The following is a 13386-nucleotide window of genomic DNA, read 5'->3' as shown; positions in this document are numbered from 1 at the left end:
CTGTGAATTTCAAGCCTCGATGTGCAGGTGGAGAGCAGATATCAGATCCCTTCCCATAAGTGCAGTAGTTCCCAATCCCATGTCCATAACATAGAAGTAGGCTGGGACTTGAACGCCATTCCTGTGAACAGTGGCTTGCATGCAGCCCTGCTCCATCACGGGGCCCTGTGAACAGGTCAGCTGCACTGAAGTGGAGTGATGGAGAGGAACGTCTTTAAAATGCTCCTCGTAGACGCATCGGGGTAAGACGGAGACCGCGCTACCAGGATCCACAGTCAGCTCGACTGTCTTCAGTGGCTTTTCTGCTGCCTGAATGTCCACTGGTATTGTGTACAACCGTGTCTTAAAAGGAGCAGACAGAGGACAGAGTGTGTATGTGGGTGCTTCATCCTCCGTCTCTGAACTGAGTGTGTGATCGGTGTCATCCTCCATCTCCTCTGAACGGAGTGTGTCCTCCTCTTGAATCTTCTGAGCTTCCTGAGCAGAGACAGTCTCCTCTTTCATTCTTTGTAAAAGCAAATCTACTATTGGCATGTGCATGAGCTGACACACATGGCAGTCCATGACCATGCAATCACTTGTGTGGAGGCTCATTTGACTGGAATTTGCTTTAGGTTTAGACTGTAGTCTTCTTCTCCTGCTGCCTGCTGTCTTCTCAGTCCGCATGGCATCATGTACAGCCTTCATGTATATTGTATTAGCCTTCGTCTTCACCGGCTGAGCAGGATACAATCTGTGTGTCACAAGCAGTGGTTGTACAAGTAAAGTAGATACGAACAGCCAAACTAGTGAGTCGTGACAACAAATAATCATAGGAGTATGGTACATTATTTGCCTCTGACACTGTAGCCGGCGGAGTACAAGTATAAATATCAAAACGTAAATACTCAAGTAAAGTAGCTCCATAGAAGTGTATATTTGTACATCTTTAAATGTTCTGATGTAGCCATGGTTCACATGACGCTCGTACTTCAATCATGACAGTCATGTTGTTTCAGGGCTAGTTCTGAGTGGAAAGTGGAAATGGAGGCATCTGATGTAAACAAGTATTTTTCTGGTTTAATCCTCGCAGCAGTTTTTGTATTGACCTGTACTTTTCGTTTGAACTGTACCCATTCTACAAACTGTGAATAAACGTTTCAATCAAGCAATTTCAATACCTCAAACTTGTCCTCAAGTACCACTTGGTCACACGTTGTCAAGGGAGGTTGAACTTTGAAGCCAAATGCAGGTAACTAGCTGAAAAGGCTAGTTTAATGAAGATGAATTGGCAAGTGCAGGTGGTCAATCTGAATATTTAACGTAGCCTCAGCCTTGGGTAACCATTTAGCCAATCACAGCGCGGCTGACCGCCCAGGCGATGGAATCTAGTCTAAAGATGCCGTGGGGGCGTGTTGCCCTTGCCTGCAGAGGGTTACGTTCTATTAGATGGCTCTGGTTACCTGGTAACCGTGTTGCCAATCACAGCTCGACTAGTTTTCAGCGGTTTTCAGTCAGTGTAAAAGTCTGTGCCTGTGTTTTGTGCTCGTTTGACTCCAGCGGGCCTGCCGTTTGACCGGGGGGCGGAGTCAATGCTTTTCCCAATGGAAACAAACCGCCACGCGGTCATTTGATGAATTGAAACGAGCGCTCTCTCTTTGTCGGTGAGCCACGTGACCCGAGGGGCCGTACTTAAATCGCTGGTGGCGCGAGTTCTGTACTAGCACAGAAAGAGAACACAACAGGAAAACCAGACGCGTCTTGAAAGCAAACAAAACACTGAAAACAGTAAGTAAATATGTTCTATTCATTGTTTTTCCCCATAGTGCTTGTTTTACGCGAATATGTAACTCTTGTTTAACCTGGATGGACGCACACAGCTGGAACTAAAACTATCAAACAAACAAGCTTGTTTCGTGTGTTCACCGCCCTCTCATTTTGTTATTCCCGGATTTCATTGTAGTTCTATATGGACCCGAGACCGTTAAAGATTTAATGAATGAATTGATCAATGGTGACGATGAGTTTGATCACTGTACGTAACGTCAAAGGCTCTCCCTTTAGTTATTCGAATGGTATAAAAATTGATTGCACGTTACATTTGCTTAGTTAGAACGGCGGCCGGCGGTTGAATGCCTTGCTTTGGATCAAGAAGACTATCATAGATTCAGACTTTACCGTCGTATCTGATCTCGTAGATATAAAAATGTCAATCGATAAAAATCCATCTATGAGCTTGGTCCAAGGCTAGTGAATACTCAACATCGCGGACACCCATTTTGAATTTACTTTAGTAAATTTACTTTACGATTACTTTAGCTCTTTGAGACGAGCGTGCACAGATCTTCCTTTTGTATGCTCTCAGAGTTGGACCCATACACGACCCGACGTTAAACGGTGGCTTTTGTATTAGAACTGATGTTTAGCTATTCTTCAAAACTACTCTAATGTTGCCCCCCCCCCCTTTCTCTTTAGGCTACTACTGAAAGAAAATGAGTTCCAACAAAACGATGAAACAAGGGGCCAGGTCCTCGGAGAATATCAAGGTAATCTAGTCTCCTCTCTTCCCCCAACAAGTGGGTGCTGGGTGGCATTAACCCTGGCTGGCACCCCTGTTTTGTGAAACATTTTCAAGACTTGTCAAATTGTTCAAAGAAGACGGATCTACAAGCTAAGAAAATGTCACATTGCAACATGCTGTGAGCTTGTAGATTGGCCGTTTTCAAATGACTGGACTGAAGTGTAAAATCTGATCACTCCTCTTGTTGTTTTCAGTTACTATGAGGTAATCGCCACCCGTGGTCAGTTAGAATAGTGGTTCCCAAACCTTTCAGGTCAAGACTCCAGACTAGGGTTGCCACCTTTGAGATCTTGAAATAAGGGACACTCTTTACGCCTGCTGCGGCCTTGCGGTGCAGGCGTGTGCGGCAAGGCCGGCAATAAGTTGAAGCAATAAGTTGAAGCAATAAGTTGAACATCAGCAGCCCATTATAAAATATATGCCAGCGACCCCCATAAGAGAAGATTTTTACACAGTGATTCTCAACCCATTTAATTTCAAGTACCAGTTTGACATGCATTAGTATACAGACCCCCATTTAATGGCATTTCTATCTCTGGAACCCCCAATTCATATTGTAAAATCAATGTTAATTTAACTCTGATGGTCCATTTGGTTCCATTTGTACACTCTCAGAGTTACAGACCCATAAGGGTCCATTTGGTTCCAAACAATAATTTAGCTGGGGACCCCCTGGAACTCCCTCAAGGACCCCTGGGGGACCTCACTTTGGGAACCACTGGTTTAGGCTACTTTAGGTAGTGTGTGCCTCCCGCTAGAACAATTGTGCTGACTTTAATATTTCCTGTGTTTTGTTTTGTTCATTATTGTTAAATTCAGTGTTGACGTGTAGGGGCTATTTAGGAAAATAAGGAACAAACTGCGTTCCTTATTGGTTCAATAAGGGACGCATCATTTAATTCTCAAATAAGGGACGATTCTGTATTTTAAGGGACGGGTGGCAACCCTACTCCAGACACAAACTAGTAAAAATACCAGATCTATAGATCGACAGTTAGGATCATGAGTGAGTTAACTACCACCCCCACCCCCCCCCCCCCCCCCCTGAAATCACATTTGAGTGTTCATGGTCCAGCACTTATTTCTATCAAATCACGCACTACCACTTTGCAATAGAGCAGACATGTATCAGCAATTTTGCAGCCAGTCCCATCATTCTAGGTGAAACGTTTCAATGACTCAAGGTAATTTTTTAATAGTGGTAAAATGATGTTAATCAAAACAAATTGAAAAATTTCTGAAAACTTGGGTCAGGATTTAGAAGGCATTTTTAGAATCTGCCTCGGGTCTAAATGGGTTCTTGCGTTTCATTCCATGTGGCATTAACGTCTAAAATGTTACTTTATGGTACATGCAGACAGCGGGCGGTGTTTTGTTAATTGTATGACTCCTGTGCTCACAAAGGGGCTACATCAAGCGTCTACATTTACTTAGAATTTCGTTAGGCCTGGTTCTTCAAGTGGCCTTAAGTTCAGATGGAGCCACAGGTCTGTAATGATCACCAAATGTGACACCGCCAGTGTTCATTTAAACTTCCATAAATTAATGCACACATTGTGTTTTGACCGCTGCCAAACATTAACTAACCTAACTTGACCGTTGCCTGTAATGGGCTGTGGGGGAGAACACTTTCCCACGATCATTACCAACGTGCACGCGGCGTAGGTGAAGGTGCAAGGGCCTGACGCGGCCGCGCACCGTGGGAACCAACACTGCCTGATGCATTCAGCCCAGCCCCCTTTCCCTCCTGTCAACAGAGCCACCCCCATTGTACTTTGTGCGGCAGTGTCTTGCATTGAAAATGGGCAATCTGCAAGCTTGTGTCATGTCTCATTGCAGTGCCATTGTGAGCTTGTAGATTACCTATTTTCAGTGAGCGACACTGGCGTACAGCGAAGTACAAATCGGGCTCTACTCTTCCCAGGAGTGACAGTGTAACTAGAGTAAGGGCTGTAAAGTGGTACTAAGCCGCGGTGAATGAGCTGTGAAGGCGCGCTGCTGATTGTCCTGTGCGCTTTTCCCACGGGACTGAACTGTAATGGCTTCTCAAGACCCAGACGGGGAGGGAGGGGCGGGGGGCATGGGCGAGGGATGAGGGTCACGCACTGCTTGTGTTTTTTGGCAAGCTCTCGTTTCCAGTTAACACTGGGAGGAACCAAATATACGTCATCTTTACAACTGACCTGTGGTGGCAATTGAATTAAAGTTAAGATGTGCAGTAGCACACATTTTAACTAGAGCATTTTTTGTGTTTTCCAGAGCTTTTTCTCACCATCTAACCAGGCGATGGGAGCCGTGAGGAAAACCCTGCAGGTCCTGCAGCCCTCAGCCTCCGGCACAAATGTGGGCACGTCTCACCAGGTACAGTCTGCTCAAGAGGCCTTGGCTTTGCTGTTGTAATGTGTTCTAAATGTCTGTCTGGTGTTAAGTTAACATGGCTCTCTTCGGATGGGAAATTAAGTTTGTTAAGCGTGGGTGGGGGGGGGTTAAGTAAACAAAATGGTCTGAGCAAATCAGTATATTTGTCCCACACAGATTAAATTGATTGGAGAATTTACGTCATGTGTCTGAGCAAGGGGGGTAGGAAGAAATCTGTTAAGGGCTGATTATTTAAACCATTGCAACGGTTTATAGCGACGATGACTATCCAAATATAGAGCTTTAACCTTAAAGGTATATTCAGTGATTTCACTTAATTCAAATATCACTTATTTTTTTGTTTTGTTGTGATAATCCTCTCTACTATAGAGTGTGCTGACCATATAAGGAGTTCCTCCCTGTCCCCAGTTAACCCCTGGGGGTCAAAAAAACCTTAGGTTTCATTTTTGGCTCTCTATCCTGATTGGATGAAAGGCTTAGGTCCCAGCCAAAAACGAAACCTAAGGTTTTTTTTTGAGTGAAATCACTGAATATACCTTTAACACAATTCAATGGAGCACACAGTACATCAAATGTATCTGCAATGTTGTACGTTCTCGCTCCTCAGAATGGTAAAGCCATCCCCAAAAGGAAGCAGTGGGGTTGTGACCCGGCGACTGGCTCCAAACGGACGAAGGCGGAAGTGAAATCCACCCAGACGGAGAGCGAGTGTCTGCCAGACGGCGTCTCAGCCGATGCTTACATGCTCATGGTCAAAGGTGGGTGTTCAGTTTCTGCTCTGCTAGCCACTAAAGGTGGCCTTACACTAGCTGATAATCGGGCATTTTGTTTACGCTCGGGGCTCACAGCGCGATTGGGATCGGCCTGATCAACATCAAGTGTTTGATATTTGCGCCAGAGTTTTAAACTTGTGTAGTGTGTGTGCTGTATAATATAATCTGGCCAGATTATCCTGTAGTGTGTGTGGTGCTATCAGATTTCAGATTGAAAAAGAATCGGCTAGTGTAAGGCCACCTTTAGTCCCTGGTAATGATCACATCAGCTCCCAGTCAAAAGCTATTGTGGCTTTTCTTATCTTCCCTTAACCATTGAACCCAAGCATCACTGTTCTGGAGCGAACACTCAGTAAAAATGGCAGTGTGATGCATTGGGATCTATTTTAGGCTAGCGATTTGGATGGGAGGGAGACAAAAGTATAGAACCCCTCAGGACCCTGGTCAAAATATGTATCGTTTAGATTAGTCATATTATGCACTTTCGATCTGCAATGATCCTGCACAACTAAGAATTTACCTTTTTACTTCTGACAAACTCCTTTTTGTTCATTGAGTGACTGCTTGTCTCCCATTCTTTCAGAGACTCCTCCCTCCGCTTACTGGAAAGAGGTGGCCGAGGAGAGACGCAAGGCCCTGTACAACGTCCTGCAGGAGAACGAGAAGGTGGGTTAATCTTCAAGAGATCTGAACTAATGTTTAGCCGTCAGTCCAGCCTGTTCCCACGCTGACTGAAATCACCCATTTAGTGCTTTTAGGCTTCTGTCCCAGTAGTCTCACTCTCAATGGGACCTAACTGTTGCATTATAATCAAGCAGACATACAAATTGGATATTCAAATTGATACATGTCGGCTATTCTCTGTGCATGGTACTGTTGCAGGGTGAAATGTGTCGCTAGTTCTCACACAAGAGGTTTAATGAAATGAAACAAACACTCTCCAAAACAGGTTTGTGGATCTGTTAGGAATTCATTACATGAAACGGGTCACCTGTGCGTCCAGTCTTCAAGGGACATTTCACCGCTGGAAGACACTGCAGTCACTCTGTTAATAGTATTTGTAGTAGATAACGGTAGCACAATTTGTAGTTTGTACCCTATGGACAGAAAAATAATGAAAGTATGTTTGCCTGGATTGCTGAATTCCTATAAGGCTTTTGTGCACTTCCCCTCATTGTGGAGAGTGGGGAGGCTGCATGGACGTGTCTTTGTAGTCCCGGAAGGAAGTGAGACGAAGGTTTTTGGTCATAAACATGGCGTCATGACTAAAATATAAATAAAAAAAACATATTGCACGCATAAAAACCCCAGGAAAGTGTAGCTCTGGTTGCAAAAGGGGTGAAGAGGCCCTTTAATGTTCGTAAACAAATGTATCTTGAAAGCCTGAAATAGACGGAGAATCCCTTTTCGTTCACTTTTATATTATTTGGTCCAGCCATGTTAAACAGGGAGGGGGATGATAGTAAAATTATAGGATATCACATCCCCACATTTTCTTTATAGGATATCACATTTTTATGGATACAGATTAAATGCAAGCAAAAACACCCTGTGAATTTATGAACTGTGCAGACTCCAAAAAAAACACCCTGTTTTTCAGTACGTGCATTTTGTGTTCGGTCACATTAGTCACCACCATGCTTGTCCTTGTCACCACTACAGTTGCACAAAAACATCGAGGCCAAGGATGAGCAACTCGCTGAGCTGAAGAGCGAAAATGGGGAGCTTCAGGAACTGGCCCAGCATGTCCAGTACATGTCTGATATGATTGAGGTATAAAGTCATGTTACTTACTGGCTGCTTTTTTTTTTTTTTTTTTTTTTTTTTCTTTCAATGACTTCTGAATTCCTTGTATTTGTTTTATATAGATCTCTTGTAGGTTACTAAAACATTTTTGAAAAGGTGTGAAATTAGTTTATACTGTCAACCCTGAGTATCTCTTGGAGTTAATAAGTGGACGAGAAATGGCTTGAGCATGGAAAGTGTAAGAGATTTGATACTAAAGCACATGAATAGCCTTTGGTAAGGTGCAAAGTAAACCCGCTAGAGGGGAAAAAACTACTTTGAGAACAATGTGGCTAGTGCTGTAAAATTTGTCTGTCGGGTGTAAACGTCGTATGTCAAAATTTGTCTGTCGGGTGTAAACGTCGTATGTCAAAATTTACTATTGTGGCCTGGGCCGTGGCTCAGAGGTCCAGGCACCGTGGCTGCTAAGCCAGCTTTACAGCATGTTGTGGGTTTGAGTCCCGATCTAGACAAACTTTGGCGTGTCCTCCCCTTCTCTCCCCCCTTTCCTTTCTACTTATACGGTCACCTGTCAAAGGCAAAAAAGCCCCAAAAACTCTATCTGAGGCGTTTTGCTTGATTTATACTAGGGCCGGGACTAATTGCGATTAATTTAGATTAATTAACTACAGATAAATTAATCGCACCTTTTTTTTCACCGCGGAACGTTTCTCACTGGGCGCTTTTCTATAGTACTGGAAATAATATGTCACCCCATTTTGTGTTGCCTAGAACTGGAGGTCTGACAAAACCGTAACAATATGAAGTAAGTACAGCTTTGTGATGTCACTGAGATGTACTTGTTACTGTTACTAAAAAAAAAGTCAGACCTCCAGTTCTAGCCAACACAGAATGGGGTGACTTTTTATTATTATTTCCACAACGGGTATATTAATGACAGTAAAATGTTGAAAATGAGTGGTATCCTGTAGTCACTATTCGTTGATTCACTGGGATACCAAAAAACATTAAAAAAAAAGGTTTCTCGCTGTTCTCGGGTTGAATATTGATATGCGATTAATCTAGATTAATTAATCGCAAAGCCTCTGATTAATTAGATTATATATTTTAATCGAGTCCCAGCTCTAATTTATACTCGTGCGGTGCTACTCACCGAAAAAATGGCGTTCTACAGGCTCAACGCAAGTGGCTATTTTTGGTGGCTATGTGCTTGCTAACGTGTGGTGTCTTTTCAGAGGCTCACCGGGTCGAGTCCAGAAAATCTGGAGCAGCTGAGAGACATGGCCCTGGAAATAGGGGATGAAGATGACGAGGCTGAATCTAGTCTCAGTGAGGATGACGAGGCTGAATGTAGTCTCAGTGATGAGGAAGATGAGACTGAATGTAGCCTTGCTGAAGAGGAAGTTGATACTGAATGTGGGGCCAGTGATGATGATGATGAAGAGGCCTCAGACCAGGTCCTAGATAAACCGCCGGGATATTGGCAGAATCTGCTTTGTGAAAGTGACTCTGAGAGCTCTTTCCCCATGCAGTCAAGTCAATGTAGCCTTGCTGAAGAGGAAGATGAGACTGAATGTGGGGCCAGTGATGATGATGATGATGAAGAGGCCTGACCAGGACCCAGTTGAACCGTCGGGACGGTAAAAACCACACTGCTGCGACTGCCGGTCATTTGTTTTGTGACACGTAATGCCGTTTTAAGTTATATTTTTATTTTTTAAATTACAGTTAAGTTTGTGCAATGGCGCATTAGGTTTGATTGTGTAGCTGCCTTGCCACGATGTAATGTGGTGCGGTGTCTTCATTATTCAACATTGTTGAGCTGATTAGGGAACTCATAATCCAAAATAGCCTAATTGACATCGCACAGTGAAACGGCTCTCAAAATGTTTCTTTTAGCATAAACAAATATGTTGCTGCCAATATAATATCACAAATCAATGGCTTTTATTCTTAAAGAAATGTCAACTCTAGTTTGACCTTTTAATTATACATTTATATATAAATGGGTGTAGGTATTGTGATGTTATATTGGCAGAATCTGCTTTGTGTTGAAACTTAAGTGACTTTGAGAGCTTTCACCATGCAGTCAAGTCAATGAGGAGACTTTTTTTTCTTTTTTGCGGGGCTCTTCTGTGGTCTCCTTCATCACTGCCTTGCACATAGCCTTGTTTCTGCCTCCTAAAACAAGTATGTACTGATTTAGTACCCCAGCTCTAATCAACCAGCTATTGAAATGTTTAGCCATGGCAAGTAAACTGCACTACACCAAACGTCATTGTGCTTTTTAAGGGGGCAGTTCTAGAATGAAGTACTGTATGTTTGAAGAGCAGTTCACTCCCGTCTCCATGACTGGCCCCATGTTCTATCTCTAAACCTTGGTGGCATGCTGTATTTCATATTCCTCCTAGCCAGAGACATTGAACCTGTTGCTGGTTCAGTTTCCAAACCAACTATGATGGAGCATAACTTGAGTTTAAGACTGTACACCTTGTTGCCATATGGTGTTTTAATAGATCTACTACAGTGCAGTTTTATTGCACTCTTATGTACATATGATAAGTTCTGTGCAATAAACATTTTAAAACTTTCATGTGCTGTCTGTGCCTCTTGTGTTGACTCACCTTTCTCAGATTCACAATCTCTTAACTTTTGTAAAATGTCTAAACTAGCAATGCATTATTAAAAAAGTAAAGTGTGGAGTGAAAATGTAATCTTCTAGCTCACAATGTGGTCTGAAGCATGATCTGGTGTTTTCACTACTGTTTTGGTCCTGTCTAATTTCCCTTTTGGGTCTTCAGCTAAAATGTTTGGAAACTACTGCTGCTAGAGTGTGTGTGTATATGCATGCATAAAGGCAGGTACTTGAGTACAAATTTGACTGGGCAACTAATTGATGGTAACTACTAACCAGAGTATTTTATAGCCAGCAGATGCTGGGTTTGAGTAATTTGTCCCACACCCAGAGTATGTAGCAAGGTTGCAATGTAATGTTTGTGCCGATGTCTGGAAACTAGCCCATATACTGTAGACTTGTGTAGTGACAACTTGCTAATGACATTCCATCTTCATCCAGTAGAGTGTGCCAGTGAGCCAATTATACAATGCAGCCAGACATTTGTACACTTGAGTTAAATAAGCAGACAATTTTGGGCTGGAGGTTCCAGTACATAGTTCAGTGATTCTCAAGCCTTTGAATTTCCAGAGCCCCCAGTGTGATGCGCATTAGGCATTGGACCCCCCATTTGAGACCATGTTTTTTTTTCTCTTGACTTATTCCATCTACACTGTACAAATGGACCCTCTCAGAGTTACCAATGAGTAAGGGACCATTTGCACCCCTGTTGGTACATAATGGACCATACATTGAGAACCAGTGCTAATAAATGTCATTTTGGGTCTCACAAAAGAGTCACTTGATGAAACCCAGAATGACACTACTCTACACTGACAGTGTGGTTCATAATGTGGGGTCTAGGTACCCCCAGGGGTCCTTGAGTGGTCCCCAAGTAAATGATTGGTAGTTAATCTTCAATATTACAAGCAATATGTACAAGTAAATGGAAGTACACTATACAACTTAAATCTGGCTACCTCTACAGTCTACCTAGTATTCCTAAACATCAAATGTACTTCTTCATAGTTCCATAAAGATGCCTCTGAAAGTTCAAGAGAACATAAACAATACAATTCACAATTTAAGCATTTAGCTGATGTTCTTGTTTCCAGAGCGACTATGCAGCAAAACACGGTGAATTGTCACATGTATAAGTAAACTGTTCCCACAGTTGGTCAAAACAACATGCTATATAAAGACAAGACTTCACATGATATGACGAAATAAATGTTTACCTTTTTGTGTGTGTTCTGTCTTAATCTAGGAAATATTGTACAATATTGTACCTTACAAATGGAAATACTTTTTGCAGGGTGCTCCGATACACAGAAGATCTGTGCCAATATACACATCGAGGGAAATGGAGATTAGTGATTTGCTTTGTTTCAGTCCATCTTTAGGTCTGTAGCCTACTCTGTTACTGCCTGGCACCCCAAACAAGCTCCTATCAAAAGATGATTATCATATTTCAAGTATAGTCTGTGAATTATGTTGAATTATACCGGTAGGCCTATATTGTTTTACTTATGACCCGGTTTCCCCTAGACCAGGGGTCTTCAATGCTTTTCAGACCAAGAACCCCCAGAATCCCAGCTGAGGGAGAGATGGAGCAGGTACCCCCAGTCCCCCACGTCATATCGGATTCATGTTAAATGTGTGGGTTGTTTTTTTTTCAGGACGGAAATCCCGAACCCCTTTTCAAGACGGGAACCCGTTTTTTTTTTTTTTGCGGCTTACGCCTTTATTGATTTTTTAAGGGATAGAAAGTAGGCTGACAGGAAACTGGAGAGAGATGGGGGGATGACATGCGGTAAAGGCCGTGTCGGGTCCGGGAGTCGAACCCGCGGCACACCGCGACTGGATCACCAGTCCGGTGCCCAGACCGTTACGCTACGGCCTGGGCCAGGGGGGAACCCGTTTTTGTTGTTGTTATTGTTGCTATCTTCAGTCAGTATATAGCAACATAACATTTATTTTTCTATGTTTTAATAAATATTTGAAGTTTTACAGAAAACTTAGGCCTAGTTCAGAGTTAAACCCTCAATAGAATAGAATCGGCCTCAGTCCCAAGAGTTAAACCCTCAATAGGCCTATTGTGTAAACTTGACCTTTGGCTCGGTTCTTAATCTGTTTCCCCTCTGCATCTTTGCCAAAAATAGACGATCTACATACAAGATCAAAACGCGTTTCTCTCAGTAGATCTATTTTTGAGGGGCGCTAGCCCCTCCTATACAGATTTTATGTTTGTCTTTAGTTCAATGTTTGTTTTGTAAACTCCATTGACAATGAAGGGAAAATGTACGTCATAATGTACGTCTCTTTATTGTTAATGGCGGTTAATGTTTGTGTTTGCACCGTTTGTTTTACATCACCATACCATTACATTACATAATGTTCCCCCAGAATTGGGATGCGAGGGTTCATGTGAAATTAAAAAAATAAAGTTCCTGTCACACAAGGGGGTCCTACCGTATCTCTGAGGACCCCCTAGGGCCTAGGGGTTCCGAACCCCCTGTTAAAAAACCCCTGCTTTAGACAGTATAGAAGGAAAATTCTGTAGGCCTACATCCCCTGGTCCCCCGGTCTACAGTGCCTTTAGAATATTCTTCTTTATTTGTACACAACATTTGCAGTGCAATGCAATGCAGTATAATGCAATGCACAGTATATGCATTGCATATCAACCACACCCAGGCTGCTATGTTGTATTGGCACCCATGGGTTTAGGCCTAATTAGAAGGTTTGTGTATGGATTGAATCATTCAATACACGACATAGCCTATTTTATGGACCCTAGAACTGCATTACAAGAATCCCATTACCTATTCTCCAATCTGGCCCTGGGTACCCCTATTCTCTGACTATTCATCTGTACAAATAATGGATCTGACTACAATGGCTATAGGCTACACAATATTTCAACTTATAAGTAAGCAATGAGTGAAAAATGAAAATACAATATTTAGCTCATGGCAGCCCATATTACAGTACAGATCTGTCTTTCTCTCTTTGAAAATGGCAATAAATTTGGCTGGTTGAATTGCAGCCAGGGAGGGCTTCTATCTAAAGATTGACTGATTGAATACTTGATTGTTGATTACCGTATTAATGCCCCCAAAATGTGCATTGTAATTTTGTCAGACATCCCCCCCAGCACAGCCACACCACTCCCACCCTTCCTCCGAGGTGGTGGAAAGCCTGAGGCGCTTCTTTTCGCAGGTTACTCCCACCCATGTGCTATGCCCCTCCCTTCCCTCTCAACGTGAACGCGCAGAGCTTCAGTGAGCTGACAAACATACTAGACGGAGCAG

General features: G+C 42.9%; 1 protein-coding gene across 1 annotated transcript; it reads left to right on the top strand.

Moving 5' to 3' along the window:
* Positions 1-1684: 1684 nt before the first annotated feature.
* Positions 1685-10012, top strand: gmnn (geminin DNA replication inhibitor). The gene is made up of 8 exons (XM_083763071.1): positions 1685-1767; positions 2455-2525; positions 4820-4921; positions 5547-5697; positions 6296-6378; positions 7375-7485; positions 8694-8841; positions 9016-10012. Coding segments are annotated over exons 2-8 (651 nt in total). The 5' UTR covers positions 1685-1767; positions 2455-2471; the 3' UTR covers positions 9018-10012.
* The last annotated feature ends 3374 nt before the right edge of the window (positions 10013-13386 follow it).

The sequence above is a fragment of the Protomyctophum parallelum genome (genome assembly GCF_964188405.1).
Source record: "Protomyctophum parallelum genome assembly, chromosome: 1".
Lineage (NCBI taxonomy): Eukaryota > Metazoa > Chordata > Actinopteri > Myctophiformes > Myctophidae > Protomyctophum > Protomyctophum parallelum.
Note: the sequence above shows the minus strand (reverse complement) of the source record. Positions and strands in the feature narration are given on the sequence as shown.